This window comes from Neodiprion virginianus, chromosome 4 (assembly GCF_021901495.1).
Source record: "Neodiprion virginianus isolate iyNeoVirg1 chromosome 4, iyNeoVirg1.1, whole genome shotgun sequence".
Lineage (NCBI taxonomy): Eukaryota > Metazoa > Arthropoda > Insecta > Hymenoptera > Diprionidae > Neodiprion > Neodiprion virginianus.
In genome coordinates, this window is record NC_060880.1 from 22,029,390 (window position 1) to 22,048,683 (window position 19,294).

At 37.0% G+C, this 19,294-nt stretch overlaps 2 protein-coding genes across 5 annotated transcripts in view; both read right to left on the bottom strand.

Moving 5' to 3' along the window:
• Nucleotides 1-14,755, bottom strand: part of LOC124303886 (protein hu-li tai shao) — a 65,225-nt gene extending 50,470 nt beyond the window's left edge. Inside the window, exon 1 of one of the 2 annotated variants that reach the window (XM_046761696.1) lies at nt 14,425-14,755. The gene's annotated coding sequence lies outside the window, so the exon portion shown is untranslated. Of the gene's footprint in view, nt 1-13,379; nt 13,817-14,424 lie in introns of those variants that run through there. The other variant, XM_046761697.1, reaches the window with a different exon arrangement.
• A 916-nt stretch (nt 14,756-15,671) lies between these two features.
• On the bottom strand, nt 15,672-19,129 carry LOC124302644 (uncharacterized). 3 transcript variants are annotated; one of them, XM_046759009.1, is made up of 4 exons: nt 18,979-19,127; nt 18,463-18,899; nt 17,830-18,264; nt 15,675-17,342 (listed from the first exon to the last, which is right to left on the bottom strand). In XM_046759009.1, exons 2-4 carry the CDS (start codon nt 18,712-18,714, stop codon nt 16,872-16,874), a joined length of 1,158 nt encoding a protein of 385 aa, XP_046614965.1. In that variant the 5' UTR covers nt 18,715-18,899; nt 18,979-19,127; the 3' UTR covers nt 15,675-16,871. The 3 variants fall into 3 exon arrangements, with proteins under 3 accessions (XP_046614967.1, XP_046614966.1, XP_046614965.1); XM_046759011.1 differs by having other exon boundaries at nt 15,672-17,342; nt 17,811-18,264; nt 18,463-19,129; XM_046759010.1 differs by having other exon boundaries at nt 15,674-17,342; nt 18,346-19,127.
• Between the last annotated feature and the right edge of the window lie 165 nt (nt 19,130-19,294).

Genomic DNA, 19,294 nt, shown 5'->3' on the forward strand with positions numbered 1-19,294 from the left:
TTGATCCGGCCGCAATGTGAACTATGGCGTATACACTAATACATGAAAACCTTCAAAATGCACGCAATTATATCGAAGAAAATACAGGATTTCCGGAAACTCAAGAAAGTCTTGAATAAAACAAGATGGGGAAAAAAAAAAAATTAGGTACATCTTGCGATTAACAAAAACTTTACTTCGAAATCATTTTTCAAGAAGATGGCAGTTAACTTATCATCAGCTTAAGCGCTTGTGCTAGACTGAAAATAACTTGTTGCGTAATTTTTTTTTTTGTAAATACATTTGTTCAACAAACATATTTTCAACTATTTTCTTAAAGTACGTATCAATGAAAAATTACGAAAATGTATAGAATGTAGTATTGGAATAAAATCTGGACTGATTTGAGTAGATTCTTTCAAAATTGCGAATATAAAGAGAGAGAGAGAGAGAGGGAGAGAGGGAGAGAGGGGGAGATATCCTTGTACAGGTACAATCATGTTCATTAGCGGAATCCCAGTGACTCACTATTTTTTTGTGGAATAAAAATTGGAACGAGTTTTCTTTCGAATTGTAAGGAAATTTTATGTGCCAATGACTAGCGACGCAAGTAAAATGTCCATAGAAAGAAAACTTGTATGGGTTTTGATTCCAACAAAATAATAAGTCACTGCATGGGAACCCATTAATGAACATTACTGTACATTATATATTTCAAAATCGCACGTTTTATAGTTCAAGGAAAAGAAAATAAGACACCTGTTATAATTTGAGCCCTAAATGTTAATATTTAGTGGTTCCTTAATGCAATTTTCCATTTAATTAACACGTGAAAATAATTTTAGTCATTTCTGAATTTTGTAGCTCAGTAACGCGGCATAATACGAGTACACAAATGTCCGATACATATTTTTGTTGGGAATCAATGCTCCACAAAATAAGGCCTGTTATAATTTTATAATAATTCGATTATTTCAAAAGTTACTCAAGGTTAAAGTTGAAATCATGTAAAAATTCGCTTTTTTAAAGGTCAACACTCAAAATACTAGACTTATCACAAAATGTTTCTTTTTTTTTTTTCTCGTAAAGCATTTCAACCGCCTTATAATCACGTCATTCAAATCATTTTCAACTTCTGCAATTATATTTTGTAATTATTACAAGTAACAGTATGTAATTTATGTAATTCCTCTCTAAAAGCACCTGTTTTTTTTTTTTTTTTAGCAAAAAAAGAAATTTAGATATAGATATATCAATGTATGATGAAAAATGTTGAGTGATTATCGGATTATCGATCAGGAGAACGATACGCGAGGCATGTACGTACATACGTTTTGCCTTCGATGAGGTAAGAAATGCAGTGAATAACCGGGCTGAGCTAATCGCGACTGATTCGTTATCAAAGTGTAAACCGATAAGAGACACGTAAGTCGATGCGTAATTTTTATACACTAACATTTTATATACATATTGTATATCTATCGACGATTAAAACAACACGTAGGTACTAAAGGCGATAACAACCTGGCAATATCAGTTTGGAATTACGTATTATAAGGTGCTATGTGCTACTTTTACATCAACTTCTGCCCAACATTCATTTCTCACTGTACGAATGATCAAAATCGCACGTAACTTTTACACATTTGAAATTAAATAACTTTGGAATGGTTTTTGAAACAACATTCAACACGTAAGAAAGATTATCGCAAACTTGAATTCTTTTCACAACTTTTTTTTTTTTTTATACATAGTACTTCATAAATTTTTTATTAAAAATCAATCTCGGACCTTCTACCAAATTCGAATATTGTTAAATTTCTGCATAGATGATCTCAATATATTAAAGTCGGCACTTGTAGACCGGTTGAATTGACTTTTTTTTTTAATTAAGACAAAATGTTGTTCTACATGCGTAAAACTAATACTTGTTTGATTGATACCAAGCCTCGCGCTATTCGCCACATCGTGGAGATTGTCGGTGACCATCAGAATTATTTCCGTCGGTGTATACGACACAAGCCTTGTGTCTGGGCGTCTGGCCAAATATAATAGTTTCCATCGCTTGTCCAGCCAGACCGTCGAAGCAGAAGTTTCCCGTTATACATGAGACGAGAAGATACTGTGCGACTAGTAACGGTGTAAAATCGATCGGCTGCAGAGGTGTACTTTGTTGCACAATCCCTCACATGTATACTCGATTAAAATGTGCCAAACTATCATCAATTAAAAAGAATGAACCCGTATTTTTTTTTCGTATAATTTCGATGTAAACTCGACAGATTTAGTCAAGGTTAATATCGAGTTGAGATGGGTAAAAACTAGGTCGATTCGATTTATAGAGATTCGTGAAAAATCTACATGTACTATCGTTCTTTTATGATGTTGAGTAATTCATTCGGTAATTTGATAATCTGATTCGGCCAATTTAACAGTCTAGATTATAATTATTTCAAAGATATCACGAAGAAGAAATATTGACTTCGGTTATCACAGTTTTAGACAACACATCCATAGGTAACTAAATCCGTTAGATTGCTTTTACTTGGTGAGAAGACTTTGAAATTTGATTGTAAGATATGAGTGAATAAATAATTTAATCGAATGTCCGAACAATTTCGGACTTTCAAAAACCAAATTGGAGGTAAATCCGTTAGCTCAGCACTCCTTGGACAGTTTTATCAGGTCTGTCATATCAAGTTTGAAAAATTTCATCTCATATTCACAAATAGTGATCCAAAAAATAGCCGATTAGCAAGTTCTAAAACTATAAACCTTATATTTTTCGTTTTTTATTATAAGGATGAAGTTAAGAAAAATCGTTAGTTTCCACCTTTGGGAATATCCGAAATTTGATGAAGCTTGAAAAACAAGACACTAGTATTTTGAAAAGCCAACTCCTTGAAAAGTAATTCTAAAATTGCGCAATAATGATTTATTTCCTGACGTTTCGTTACGATAACGTTATTGACTTCAGCCTCATTTTTTATCAGCCGGTAAGTATACCATATCAATGTGAATTACGAATGATTGGATGATCTGAAATTCGGTGTTGGCGATCCGAAACATCTTCCCGAGCTGATTCTGTCTAGGCGTATGTTGAATAAACAAAAATGAGAATTGGGTGACTCAGTCGGTAAAAGTAGGACTGTTACATGACCTCAATACTAAATCGGCTGCATTTACATTAATGCTGAAGTTGAATAGGCGAACGTAGAATAAAATTTTTAAAAAAAAGAGGGATTTCAAACGTAAGCCTACTTTAAATACCGAACGAATAAGCGATCGCGCTAATAATGTATTAGTAAGTAATAAAATTAATTACAACTAAAACGTTCAAGAACCTCCTTAATAAATTATAACAATTGATATCTGTAGTACTTATAAAATCGATGCGAATTGGTCGAAAAGTGTTCTTTTTTTAAAATCAGCTCCATACTTTTGAAATATCAGGTGCGTATAAGATTTTTGTAAACGAGGGGCTTCTTCAATTAATTCGTCATGAGTTCCAAATCGGAATCTTGAATCGAATTTTCCGAAATTAGTCTCCTGAAAATCATCAGAATTCCCGCGGTCGTCGAAGTTAGTACAAACGTTAACGTATCGTACCGTTTTTCAACATCAGAATAACTTTGACGAACTATGGCTTCCAATTATTATTAAAATTAAAAGAGCCTAAACGTGTAGCAAAAATATTTGAGAAAAATTTTGTAACCACTGTAATTATACGCAGGTAAACACTCTTTTCCAACACTTTTAAAACTAAAAAATAAAATATTTCACAACGAAGAGAAAATAAAAACCCCGCCCACATAACAAAACTAATTTACCTGATCAGAAAATCGGTGTAAGACTGAACTGATGCTAGATTCACAATCTGGTGATCGATTCCTCGAGATAAATTTTACCGATTAATGATTTTCTTCTTCAGTCGATAAAATATATGATAATTAGAATTTAGATCACAGTAAAAAAAAAAAAAGAACTTTGAGCCGACAGTTCGACAAGTGTGGTATCATTCGAAAAGTTACTCGCCCGTCTGACCTAAATAAAATCCCACAGGAGTTCACAACGTAACGAATAAATGTTTACTAACGAACGATAGACTTTTACATTTCTTTACATCGCGCGTCTCATAACGAATTGACACCGGTTGGCGTCTTCCATAGAAAGTTCATTATTTAGAGAGGGCCTCTCGTACACATGTGTGTGTCTAACTTATTAATCGAACCTTAGTCTAACTATTTTGCATTCGGGTTACGTACACAAGGAAAAAGTATTTCTCACAGGAATTAGCTATGAAATGAAATTGAAAAAAAAAAAAAAAAAAATTTTAGCTAAATTAAGAAAGCATCAAGCACCGACAGATCAAATTGCTGCGTTATAAGTGAATCCTCAAGCTTCGTTTTCGAATCACCAACTCTCCTGACCGCGACGTTGTAAACGGGCATTAATACAGTGATGATTTTTGCAGCCAACCAGTAGCCAGCCACAGGGAGTGGGATGCGTGAACAATGTGAACGCTTTTAGTCATAGCGGTGCCGTGGATGACGTAACGGTGCAATTAACCTCGAACTCGGACAGCGGCAAGAAGAGGCCGGATGCATCCCCCCCCTCCGCAACCGGTGTACTTAGCCGTCTCGTACAGACACGAGTTTGTGGATACGGCGAGCGTTACAAGACTAACTATTATATCTACCTACTTACATACTTACTGACTAACTATAGTGGATTACGGTTAACGCGCGACCTTACGCAAACTTCACGTGGGTATTACGTGAATTACTTGTATTACTTGACAGTGCGGTACCAAAACTCACACCTAGGAGAGGGAATCAGCCGCGAACCAGACGGAAAAATTTTAAAAACCGGTTCGAGCGTCGACGGAACTCTGTATTACAGAGACGCGGGGTTAAAACCACTCAGTTCTTTTTATTGGCTCGTTACCGTTACAAAGTTATCGGAAAACCATGCGTTATTTTGAATTATTGTCGTCTTTTTATCGTCATCGTCTTCATCTTCTGATAACATGAAATTGAAGTTACTAATGTTAACGTGACGTTGTACTTAAAAAAAGAAAAACCTGATTTTCAATTTTCGAACAGTTTCAAAGTGTTCAATAGTCTAGATCTTTTTTTTTTCTCAATATGTTTATACAGTTTCGCTTTATCGCGATTCACTAAATTACAAATAACCAGTTAATAAACAAATATAATATAATTTGAAAATATACTCTTTTCACCTTTCTAAGGGAAAAAAAGGAAACAATATTAAAAGTGAAAAAAAAAAAAAAAATCAAATGATTTTCTTCGGGTAAAACCTAGCGGGTTTAATTGGGTCGGGGAAAATAAGGCCCACCCTGAGGTCTCTCATCTCTATTTTCGATACTCTCCAACAAATCAGTTTCATCTTCTGACTGTGCTTCGAACATTGCCGATCGGAGAACGTACGTACACTTTTAATCCTGGCGTCTAATGGTTACGGGGTTAACAAACTATGGTCTAACAAACCGTTTGTAGCAACGTGGACGGTACTGGCACAAAGCGAAGAAGAAACGATCTGACCAACGAAGGAACGATGCATGCACGAAACCGCTACGTGTAAACGACCAGCCTCTGGAAGTTAACGCGACGGCTTAGCGAGAATCGTCCCTTTCTTTCCCATGGAGTATAAATAAGTACGACACATGCACACATATGCATTGGACCCGGTGATACAAGGTTTGAACGTTTATAATTTTTAACACAACTTATAACGTTCCTCCTGATGTGTAAACAATATTTAACTCAAGTCCAAAACATTCTTCGTTACGTCGTATGACTTATTACCCTTTTAAATAACGTGTAAAAAAATTACACTCTGATTCAAATCTTTCACGGAATTTTAAAAAACAATCACGCAGTACGCTTTCGACAGTTCATCTGTCTTCATTTTAATATAACATACATATATATTTGTTTTCGCAGACCTTAGAAATACCGGAGTTTCCATTCAGCAGTTTCAAAAAAGGTGCACAAGGTCCTGATTTTACCAACGTATGGACGATGAGTTAAAAATCCTGTAGTTTGACAAGATTTTTTTTAACTAGTATAATAAACAATGTTTAGACAGTGTTCCGGGAAAAAAATTGTATTCTTGATATAATTGAATCGATTAATCGAAACATCCGATAAGCTGCCGATCAATCGATTGATCGCATAGCACTAGACCTACGTACCGGCATAGCAGTGTGGTTCTCAACGAAAGTCGCGTCCTCGCTTCTCACTTCAAAACGAGAAGTACAGAGGGGTGAGCGTTCGTCTGACAAGGTCAACAAGGTCACATTGAAGGAATGACGCCTGCGCAAATTGACCTTTGAAATCGCGGGAGCAGTCTCCGAGTTTTTGGGAAGATAAAAATCTTCTTGTTCAAAATTCGTATACTTACTTTCGCAGATAACGGGAATAGCGGGAAGTTCAAAGCTGGTTGACTTGTCCTACTTGCAGTTTATGTAACGAACGAATAATCGAACAAAAGAATTTCAAAACATTCAGATGCATATTACGTTAAACACATCAAGAAATACTACTTTGGTGTCCAACATTTTTTTTATTTTTCTTTCTTAAGTCAATTTCGCGGTTTTTCAGTCGCAACGGCTGGCTTAAAACACGCAATTTGCATGAAAATTCATACTTTTCGTAATTACTTGCAATTAATGCAATTTACTGTTTTTCAGACAGCTTCGATGTTGCGCGAAACAATAAGTAGTTTTTCTAATATTGTATCGTTACATTAACGTTACGAAATTGAACCTCGTATCATGTATAAGAAAAGAATCTACCGTTTAATATGAATTTGATAACAGAGTTTGAGGAATAAAAAAAAAAAAATGGCGAGGATAAGAACATGCGATATAATTCCGAGCAGCTTTTGCTTTCCAAGATAATTCCACAATTTAAAGGTATTGAAGAAGCACTAGACACCCTGTAAATCAGTAGAACCGTAAAGACATATGCCAACCTGCCCATAAACAGAAAAAGTGTTTACACCATTTTTTAGTTATTTCGACATTTCAATATGAAAAGGCCGTATGAACTATTTCTTATTATCTATCTTCGCATTTGGCAAGATCAAAAAAGCGTACAAGTCTTCAATTTTCACGCCAATTTTTATGCGAGGATATCGATGTCCGCCCTTTTGTCATAAAACCAGTCTCGTTATTTACTTATCTCATATTGTTATTTCTTCTCATACGCCCTTACGATTATAGTCACGCGACACGTAAATAGTAACGAATCCAGTTATCCGAGAAATTGGCAAACTGTATATTATCTTACGTAACGGCATCACAGAGACGCCACAATAATTAATTAATCTCTGTGCCTGACCGCGAGTGCTCCTGTCACGTAATTCTACGTACCTAGGTATCTACGCAAGTGCAGCATAACACGATCCACACATGGTATACGTGTAATATACAAGCATTTATGTAAGGCAGTCAAATAGTGCGTACTGGAATTATCGCGATTGTTAAGAATAACGTAGAGACTATGACTTGGCGGTAAAATTTGGCGAGTCTGCCGCTGTCGAACTTTGGTTTGAAAATTTTATAAATATAAGAATGACGGTATAAATTTAGAGACGACAAATAATTTGAAAAACAGTCGATCGTAAATGTATACGCGTACAAATTCTATACGGCGAGTTTAAGGGGAATAAAAAAAAATCCTGCTGCGTACAGAGTGTAAAGTACCAGCTACGACTATTACGTCTACTGCGTGCATAAAAATAGCTGTACATAAAGTATTTACATACCTATGTCTACTACTACGTAATAATATACCTACGTCTGTAAATAAAATGTATATAATACAGTGTTAGTCACCGCAGTATAAACAAAAGAAAAGGATAGACGCCGCGGGCGATGTGTCGGAGTGTACCTGTTTCACGCATGCGCATTGTCCGCGTCTGTATGAGGCATTCCGTGCCAATTCAGGCAGTCTGTAACCCTGACAATGCGGTGTTTTTTTTAAGCGTTACTGTCTTGACTCCAAAAGCCAGAAAAATAAAATCAACCATTCCTCTTGGACACTTCTTATTTGATTTTGGAATAAAGTTTACACAAATTCTATGACGCTGGCCGATGATTTTCAGACCAAATCGAAAGTGAAACGTCGCGTTTTTCTATATTATTTTCCGGAAGAATTTAAGTTTTTCAACTTGTTGTTCAGTAATTTCTACATAGTCTAAGTTATGAATGTTTTTTCGGCTCTCACAAAATTGAATGATAATGTGATATGAACAAAGAAATGATTTTCGATTTTGTTATAAATTATTAAGATGATGAATTTTACATGTTTCACGTTTGTTAGTCGGGGACTGTCGTTATGTGATATAGAAAAATCTGACATAATCAGTGTCACAGGTTAGGTGACTTGGCATGGAATACGCCATACATTACAGACGTCAGACAATTATGCCAATTATAGGTAAACGACCAATGCCGAAATTCTATTTTGCCGTATTTTCGATATATTTCCCAGTTTTTGAATAACTTTATAACATCAATTTTTTATCCCGGGGATCTCGAGAAAAAAAAACGTGTTTTTCCCACATTTGCGGTTATCGAGTTCCGAACGGGAAATTAACATGTAAATAAAGACACGGTATCTTTGATCTGCTTATTCAGACATTTTCTTTGCGAAAAAAGCTTTTGTTGTTGCGATCCGAAGGTAACTAAGGCACTCAAGTATAACACCAAGTAGAACATAAAATTATACATAATTTAATCAACACCGTCGTTATCTTGGAAACAATATCGCCCCTCTTATCGCGTTCCTTATTTATCGTCGCTTACGCGAAAGCAAGCGAGAAAAATGGAGAGAGGGGAAAAAAAAATTAAGTTGCGGTGGTCTGATTATGAACGTAAATTAATTATTATGCAACTCATAATCCAACATTATACGCGATGCGGTCAGTTTCTAACCAAAGAAACGGACGTGCATACGAGTGAAAAATTATTTCATCCTGTGAGATTTTTTTTCTCAATCCATCTTTCTCGTCACCTCCACGGTATAAATATATTCAGAAATTTTGTGTTGTTGATTAGTCAGGTACTGCTGTTTTCATCACTACAAAGTCTTCACGCACAATCATCGGGTCAACATTGTACATTTTTACCTGTTTTCATGCTGTGATAAAGTTCCTGCAGAAGTAAATTAGAAGTAACAAACGTACTTGTTTAACTACCATGTCTTTTTTTGCGATCTGGAATTATAATTAACCCAAGCTCAACGAATGCACTACTTCGTTAACTTGTTGAAATTTAGTATCCATTTTTCGTTCGTCAAAAACTATCACACGACTGAAAGAATAGAAAATTTCAAGGTTCCGCGATCAGATCTGTTGACAAGGAATAGCCTATACATCTATACACGACAGACGTTTGCAACGTTACTGTAACAACAAATTTTCATGAAAATATGAAAATTTGACATTGTATGTTAGTGACCGTAGCGAATTTACTATATATACTTGAAAAATTAAACTACTGCAGATTGAGCCGAAGATTTAAAACGGTGTTTTTCCTTTCGAATGTTCAGTTACTTTAACGTTACCAACTTTCATCTTGTTCATTTATTCCGTGGTCGCGTTAGCGTCAGAATAGAAAAAGAAGACTCAACTACAGTTTTCGTCAATTGTCCAATTCTAGTTGGTGGCATACCTACACAAAACTTATATGTATACTTGTCTTTTGCGATTCGCGCGCGTTTCATTCGCCACAAGACGTATAAGTTGAGCTGTAGGCATATTGTGAATGCATGTACGTGTGTATAACGTACGTCTACACGTGAGTGATATCGTGTACAGCCAGAGATACGCGTGCATGTATAACTGGGCGGATTATTGCCGCTTGCTCGGGCAACTGATTGATGTCAGACTTTAAACATAGAATTCTTCACCTCCCTCCCTCTCTCTCTCTCTCTCTCTCCCGCTCTCCCTCTCAAGAATATTACATCTCGTCGTCAGCCGCGAGATCCAGCCTCTATAACACGTATATCATTAGCCATCGATACGTGTCGGGGAAATCGCGATACGTCACGTAACGAAGGAAACGAAAAAAATAAGGATATTATACGCGTAAATTTTTATCCCTTTTTTTCATGTCGATAAAAAAAAAATAGCCAACTATTTTTCCAAAGACTGCAGTTAATCGATCCGACGACTTGGGGAAAGTGACTGAAATGTTCTTATTGTCCGTATGAAAGTTGATTCAAAACTCTTCTAGCAGTCGACGGAATTTTGAATTAATGCGATATTTAGCTATAATTTCACCGTTTTTTACTCGCAAGCGGATAATGAGGTTTTACACATTCTCTGAAATCGAGAGAAATCTAATATCGAAATTCAGAAATAGGAATTTGAATTTTCGATCAAGCATCTAGAGTACTGTTAAGTTTGCGAGCCATATTTATTCATGGTTTCAAGTAAAACCATTTTTATGCGATGGTTTTAAAATCTGCAGCAATATTATAAACATATTTTCCGAATTTTATTCTTTCAGTCATTCTATATATCGCTTTACGCGGTTTAACCAAACTTATACAACAATCCTAAACTTCGATAGAAATTTTTTTCCCGAAACTGCATCGTTACATTTTATAAAATAATTACTTTTGCTTAGAATTTTAATCCTTAATTCAACTTTTCTGGCATTCTGGTAACCGCCGCCAATGAATGTTCTCTAATCGTTGAAAATAGAAGTAAAAAGTGAGGAACATTATTGAATAAACGTTAGAATCTGCACAACGTCTGTGACGAGCCTAACAACAACAACTGAATTGAATCCAATGAATTGAATCTCGATTCGAACGAACATTAATGCGTTGTTTGTTTGAGGAATTTCAATCAGAAGCTCGACCTACACTAACCTGAATAAATTAATTCCAGATGTTGAAGTTCATAAAATTAACGCAACAGACCAATTTAGAAAAATGAAAAATGACAAACAACGTCTGTGAACTGATTCTCAGGCAGTAAAATCCAAACAGTAATTTTTTTCAATACTCAAAGTTACGTCGACGTTACGAACTTCTTCAATCCCTCATTAATTCTGCGACAACACAGGCGTATAGACACCATGTGAGACAATGCGCCTACAGAGAAACCTGGTCATATTCCTGAGACACGCGTGAGATGGAAAGAAAGAGAATAAGAACGAAAGTTTCATTCACATAACAGTAAACCCATTATTGACTCTGTGAGATTTTTGTTTTGTTTTTGTTCTTGCAGGAAAGAGGAACAACAAGTGATAGCGTACGATGACGTAACACGGCCTCTATCCATCCGGCTAACCAGGAGTCAAGTGTCGTTCCTGTAGATAAACGTGGTTTTGTAAAAAGGCCGCTATCGTCGGTTCCGCGCCGTCACGCGTTTCACCCCGTGTTTTGTCCCACCGTCAAGTTAGTCCGGATATGAGGGTCGAAAAACGGTCCCCCGTACATCGAATATGCCCATACACGTAGTTGAATGGAATCGATAGCCTGACAGACAGGCAGAGCATGTGCGACACACGAGAAGCCAGAAAAATACTACGCCTGACACACGACGACGCCCAACTTGTTAACAGTATTAAGATATCGAAATAACGAAACGTCCAAAGATATTCACCGTTCTTCAACGTTAAAATCACTTTGAAGGTACGCGGTATGCGATATGTGAGTATTTTTCCGAAATGTTATTTATTCGCTGGATAAAGGTCTTAACGTTAGTTTTCATCGTAAAGATAATCCTGTGGAGTAGAGGATCGACGACGCGAGTTTAACGATAAGAGATGCATCGCAACTTGTCACTTTTTCACATTCGAATAACGTATCCTTGCATGGATATACTCAGGGCGGGGGTGCAGTTCCGAAAGCGTCTAATTCCGAATTATTTCGTGGCGAAATTTGAAGCATTGGAAATCAAACATTTATAAAACAACAAAGTTTCGAATGCTCGCATACCCGACGGCTCAAAGTTACGAAACGCGATACCGAAAATTCAACTTACGATAGAGAAAAGTTGAGAAAATTAAAGTTCCGATAGAGTAAAGTTCCGAAAATTAATGTACATTCACACGGCGTAGTTTACTCAACGAGTGGGTGTAAAAAATCAGAAGAACCGAAAATCAGAATGACCAGGATTCCGAACGTAAACATGTCGAAAATCCTAAACAAAGAAAGACCCAAGTCGTAAAATTTCACCAAGCCGGAAATTTACGGAACTAAAAGTTTTCGATCATTAGGAATTTGGACGTTTGAAAGTTTTTAAATTTCTCATTTTAGCACTTTAGGAACTTTCGACTTATCGGCGTTATGCCCGTTTAGCATTTGGTCCTTTCGGAATTTTGAACGCCGGGTTTCGGACCATTAGAAACATTGATGTTTCATCAAAGTTTGATTTCTTTACTTTAAATTTCGCCACCAAAAACGGAAAAAAAATTTTGCCCTAATCTGTAACAGTCTAGCAAGTATGTCTTCTTTCGTAATGGTTTACTGAATTTCAGTTATACCTTCGATTATTTCCAAAACTGCATAGCAAGCTGCAGTTATCTGATCATGGGCAAATACTGCAAGCATGTCAATGACTAGCGATAGTCAAAGGACAAAAATAGGGTGATGCCGAGTTGTATGAACTCAAATTCTATCGCTTTGCCCTAGATAGTCTACAAAAGAATGAAAATGCTTTTACCTGAAATAAACGTTTAAACTTTACATTTCTTGAATAATTTTACCGTTGTGTTGCATAATAGAATTCGACGATTCGTTCTAAGGTGTACGATTAATTTTCAAGCGAAATTTGAAAAATGGGAACGTTTGTTGTGAAAGAATATTGCTCTACGCGTAATTTTTTAAGAGCGAATCCGGATCAACTTCGTGAGTATTAATCGAGATGCAGATGGTATGAGAAAGCTTTACCGAAACGAGAAATCAGCAATGAACCGCTCGGTCTCGCCGTGTGAAAATATTTGAATCCGAATTAGCAGTTGAACCAGATCCGAAAGGGCATCGCTTCGCTTGTAATGCCAAGAAATACAACACCGATACATCGGGTAACGACAAAGCGAACCAAGTTCAAAAATACGTTGTACCTGTAACGTATTCGGCAATCTGAAATTAATTCACTGACAGCTCGAGATTCGGGGCATCGATTCCGAACGAAGAACTAGAGCCAACTAATTTGCAAAAAACCAAGAAATCTGTTGCGCGTGAGTTGGCGAGATTGGGAGATTACAGAACGTGCGAATAGCAGTGAAGATTCGAAAAATCATCGTGAACAGTTGGGCATTGATATTCGATGTGGCGGCCCACAGCCGACAACGCCGTCGAGAGTATACCTAAAATAAATGAGTAACGAAGGAGTAAAAAGTAGGCACGCACCTTGAGATGACCGTGTGCCGTTACCGTCGTAGTCACTTAAACCGTAGGTCCACGGCGATGGATTAATAAATCAACAAATACCTGGAAGCCACTTTCATATACCTAGCACAGTATTAGCGAATACATAAGTCGCGGAGAAAAGGATAAAAGTGAATGAAAGAGAGAGATATATATATAGAGATCACTCCGCGCACTCGACACCACCACTTAAGTAAATAAGAATTAACAGCAACTCGTTACTTTATCACAAATTTAACCAAGTATTAACAAGGAGACAACCGGAATTAGCGCGTCGATAGCAACGGTCGTAACTCATATTAATCAAATTCTCGTCTGTACCTACGCGTGCACCGCGTATGATGATGTGTGTACGTATATTCGTGAAACCGGCAGAAGCATGCGAACCTCGCACCGCGGTATCCCAGAGCGATTTGGCTCAGTTTCGTGACCGAAGCTGCGATGGTTGAACGCCGGGAGGGGGGAGAAGATCCGCTCGACGGAAGGACTCGGGGTGGGGCGCGAGCGCATCGCTTCGGCTGAATCTACTATTTTTTGAACGAATTTCGTTACGGCGGCGATGTCAACACGCCGAAAGACGAAATTGCTGCAAAAAGCGACTGGCCTTGTGCAGTCGCTCGATGACAGGTCGGAAAATACGCGCATGATCAACCGTCCCTGGATATTGGCCGCATCAACGTCGATGCCGACCAACCAACGGCCAATGGCGGCGATCGGTATATTTGTCGAATATTTTGAATTCGAGACTCTGCAAAGGGTGTTATACCCAATTGCACAGTCGTCAATGATACATGTATGATTATCAGTCCGAGGCGGTTGGATGTCGGTGAATATACAGTCGACTCGATGGCTGTGTCGGCACTCTTACGATTAGCCTACGACACCCGAGAGCGAGACACACCCCTGATGCCTGGCTCAGTTTTCGGCTTTGTATGTACAGGGAGTGTGACGGGTGAGGATTTGGGAGAATGGGCGGGTCGATTACCCCTTAACCTAGCTATCGTAGTACAATGTGGAAATGACTCACGTGTATTCTAATCCTGCGGATAACGAAGGCCGCAAACTCTCGCCTAATCAGTATCCTCGGTATTCCGGGTGACTGGCCGTTCCGTTGGACGGACGGACTCCCCAGCGCGTGGAAAATGTCAACCGTCAAACTCCTCGCTTTGAGCCGAGTAGCGTAGTGTTATAATTTCGAGAGAGATCATCGCACGATCTTTTACGCATTAACGAACTCCGGTGATGTTTGGAATTAGATTTTTATTCACGATCATTCACGCGTTATCTGCTTTGCATCTCATACTCATTAAACGCGCACGAACGTTCATCCATGTCCATATGTAACCATTTTTTCAATGCAATACAATATTCTATACTCCCGTCCCGGTACTATATTTCGTACCGGAAATGACCGCTTCGCGCAGCGCCAAAACAAAATATCGCGAATGACTGTGAAGAGAAAATCTCATCTTTACCGACCGACTCATTTTTACTCAATTCACTGAAAGTTACTAGCACTTTCGGCGCAAGTTTTTGCTGCTTTAAGTTCATTCATCCGAACAACAGAGCAGCAAACGTATGACATTTAATTACTGTACATGCTCTAAGCATTTAATGAGCAACGATGTTGCTGCGGCAAACCAATAGACAGATGCTAGTAACATTTAGTAAGTTACCAAACTGCTGCTACCTTTTGCTGCCCATGGAATCCCACCTTAATTATACAGGATCGTTTATTGAGCATATCCACATCAAATCGGTTTGACGCGGTACGTAAGACATCAATCAAACAGCGAATAAAATCTAGGATATTCCTCTTGATTCAATCAACAGTGTTGAAACCGTCCACGTGATCGGTTGATATTACGCATGCGCTGAATCAAACGATGTAACGTAACGTGGGACCATTCGTTACTGAACACGAATACGAGGCTTTTAAATTGCACTTTATACGAGATGTCAGTGGTACAAAACAAAATACCTGAGATACCCCCAGATGAATTCTCAAAAGTCCATCCCTTGCTAATTTTTTTCCACTCCATACATAAACGGTTCAATTTTTGGCGATTGGGAATGTCAGTCATCTAGAACGACCAACCAACGATTGCATATAGGCAAATCAAACTTGATAATAAATTTAAGGAGGGGCTAATGTATATTTATAAATATATTTTAGGAAATTTGTTATTAATATCATTAGGATTACTCGATGTTATTAGTTAAAGGTTTAATCACAACGTCAAAAATCAGCAAAACAACACCAACAGATGATTTCTATAAGCATTTTCTACTGTAACTAAATAGAGTTGCGCTTCCAACAGGATTGTAATAGGACGTTACAGCTTGTGTAATGTGTATATTGTACTAAGGATAGGTCTCATTGCTTGGCTTCGGCATTTCAAATTAGAGGATTCATCTTAAAATTTCATATATTTCAAATTAATTTTTTCACATAAATTCTAATTAACGTTCAGTTCTGCCAGGACTGATATTGGCTCACTTGCTCACAAGTACTGGGTATTTATAATTTGCAATTTTCTGGATAAATGTACAAGAGTTTTGTGAATAAATATTTTCAATCGAGAACGAAGATGTCAAAAACAGTGCAAAAAATCAAGTATGAAACACACAAACTTTTTTGAAATATAATAGATTGGCTTTATTAAAATTATTTATCTACAACATAGTACATGTGAGTAAAATCCTCATGTATGTATGAATATACCTTTGACACTTGAACCATACATATCATATGCAAAAGCTATAATGTCAGTCTTCAGATTTTCGATTACGTCACAATATAGCAAATAAAGGATCTGCTTGTTTCGTATCAGTACTGTACGTACGAACACATAGACCTAGTGGTAAATTCTAACTGATCGGTAACATATGATTTTAAAAGCTATACAATATTTTGTTGCCTTCAACAGTCTGAAATAGATTTTTTGTTATAGCAGGTATAAAGCAGGATTTTACACCCGCGCAGCGAACCGATAAATCCCATTTACGCCTACGTAGGAGGAAAAATATTGTTCGCACCACAGGTGTGATACTTTATGCCTTAGGTACGAAAATAGCTGTACTTTATAAAATGTAAACGTTGAATTTATATAAGTATTTATTATTAATGTAGACAATTGATGTATAACGGATTGTAAGGATGATTCACCAATTATGAACAAAATTGAAGTCGATTTATTACTCGTGAATTTAGTCTTCAATTGACTTTAGTTTTTTTTAAGAGTTCTGATCAGTCATTTTAGAATTAATTATTTTGAACTGTAGTGCATTGCAAGTCCATAAATTCCGTACAATAATGAGGTTCCAATAATGCATAATAGAATTACGTTGAACACTATTACTGAATAATAGCTAAAATCACTTGATTTTTCTGTATATGTGAGTGTACACCGCAAAATATTTTTTGACTTTTAGGTATATTGAACTATGCCATCACGTTTTTATGATATTCTATCAAGACATTTCTCTTCGATAAAGAACTGTTAACATTTCGTTTATCTGGGACAATTTCACTTGATTACGGTAGAGTGTTTGAATTTGACTGCGTTTCAACTTTCTTAATATTGCAATCGTTTTTTTCGTAGAAGGTAACAGATGTGATCGTGGTATATGTCCCTTTGTTTTGAAAAAGATACAAGCATCTGCATTTCTATATACTTTAACACAATATTTACACATATTTTCACCATGTGTTTTTAATGGACAAAGGTTGTGTCGCCATCTATTTATCTTATCCTTATATGCGCATCGAAGGACAATACCCTTATACATCGCGACAGGTGGGCCTCCCCTACACACTTTGATAGCATGGAAATATGCAATGAGAGATTCCATGTCCCTGGTGGTCTTTGGATTTGCTTTTGGTATGGGGATTGATCGATCGTAAATGTACGTGTTAAAATTTAGATTCTCGTAAAACACAATCTGTAAAAGAAACATCGTGAACAGTGAAATAACCTGGAAAATACGTATTTGATGCATTTGGAAGATATATTTAAACGTGAATTTGATCAGTGAAACTGTATGATCATAAGGGTTAACCGTATATGCAATGAAAGTAGGTACTCAAGCTATTGAAGGTGATTTTGCATTGTGTGCTATTGTGTGGTACGGCCAACTCCTCAAGTATGAGTAGCCACTTTCACGAAATATTTTTAATAATATCGAATCAACATACAGGTTTGTAGTTGCAATGTTGCTGAAATAATGCATTTTTTGAAAGAAATGGTGATTTTACAATTTAAGGTTAGTCTGAAATTCAGTGAACCATAATAAAGTAAACCATAATCATATTTGACACATTCAAATCCTTCAAAACCCATTACAGTTGCATAATACTAATTTTTAAAACAATTTGTAACGCTATGTTACCAACTTCAATCTCATACTAACACTGATATGGAAATTTCACCTGTTTCACTGCTACAAGTGGTGCTTCTTTCTCACTCGGCATTCCTTCCATCTGAGTAACACAGATTGTCTTTCTTGGAGTTTCAACTCGATGAATGCCCCACGATTTATCTGGTAGTTGCAGGGTTGATGCCTCACTAAATACTTCGTAAAATAAAATTTCATTGTGCCGGTAAAATACTTGATTTGGCTCATCAATTATTTCTTCCTCAATAGACTCATCAGAACTGGTGCAAATCATCAATTCTTCCATAGACTCGTTAACATCTTTTGCTATAATCTCTGGGTGTTCTTCGTCATCCATATTAGCAGTATTGGTTACATCTTTCAATAATGAGGAGTCCACTGTAGACTTTCCTGGGACAACATTCACCTCTTGTTGGGCAGGATATATGGGAACGGCGCCATACGCCAGTCTAACTTTCAGAAATTTGCGCTGTAATATAAAAAGAACGCATAGTGTGTCAGTGATGAAAAGCGATATCAAAACTGTAATTTGCCTTATGTTTTCACACACCTATTGAATTGTCGAGTCTTCTGAGAGAATAACGCAAGCAGCAATCCGCCACACTCAGGGTAGTTAACACACTTCTTTCTCCGATATATATATATCATAAATCTTTAATGTTCTCACCTCGAGCAGTGGATTTCCATCGCTGTCGATACATTTATACTCTTTTTCAACGTATTTCTCTGGAAAATGCCTCTCGCATACGTGAAGATTTTTTCGATTAGTACGCCCACTCCCGTGCAATTTTAAAAATGATATCCACTTTTCGCGAGTAATGGGGTTTTGCGGAACTCTGAAAACGGAGTAGTCTGATACCGTGATACCATCTACAGTGTGTCCAGTCTGACAATTTTTCACATGGCATCGTTTTCCCATTTCTGTTTCTTTTCCTCTAAATACTTCAACTCGCGTTGAGTATTGTAGGCGCACCAATGTTCGTCGAATACCGCAAAACAGGGTGCAAATTACACGGCTCCTGTGACGGCACCGTTCTGACAGGCGATATCAGCGAGTAAGGTTACGAAACTTCCACGCGGCTCTGATTGGCTTACCTAGAGACACTATGAGCAGAATCTAGTAAGTGGAGAGCTAATTCCTGACCATGTCCATGATATGTGATTAATCTGTCATTATTTGCACCTAAATGGAGACAACACAGTTTCGTTTTGCTTTGGGAGCGACAGACCACAATCCCTCTTACTTTCCGATAATAACTATAGAATATAAAAGAATAGATAGAGATGTGAGATTTTGTTATCCGGTTCGGTACAAAATGGCCGCACTGCTAGACTTCGTTTATTTAAGTTTAAGTAAATTATACTGCAATTCATATCATATATTCTTAACCCATCATAATTGTTAATGTTAAAGTGTACTACCCTGTCAACACAATAATTCAATTCTGAATTGTTTTTTACCTATTTAATTCAAAAAATTGGTTGAGATTTTTGTATAT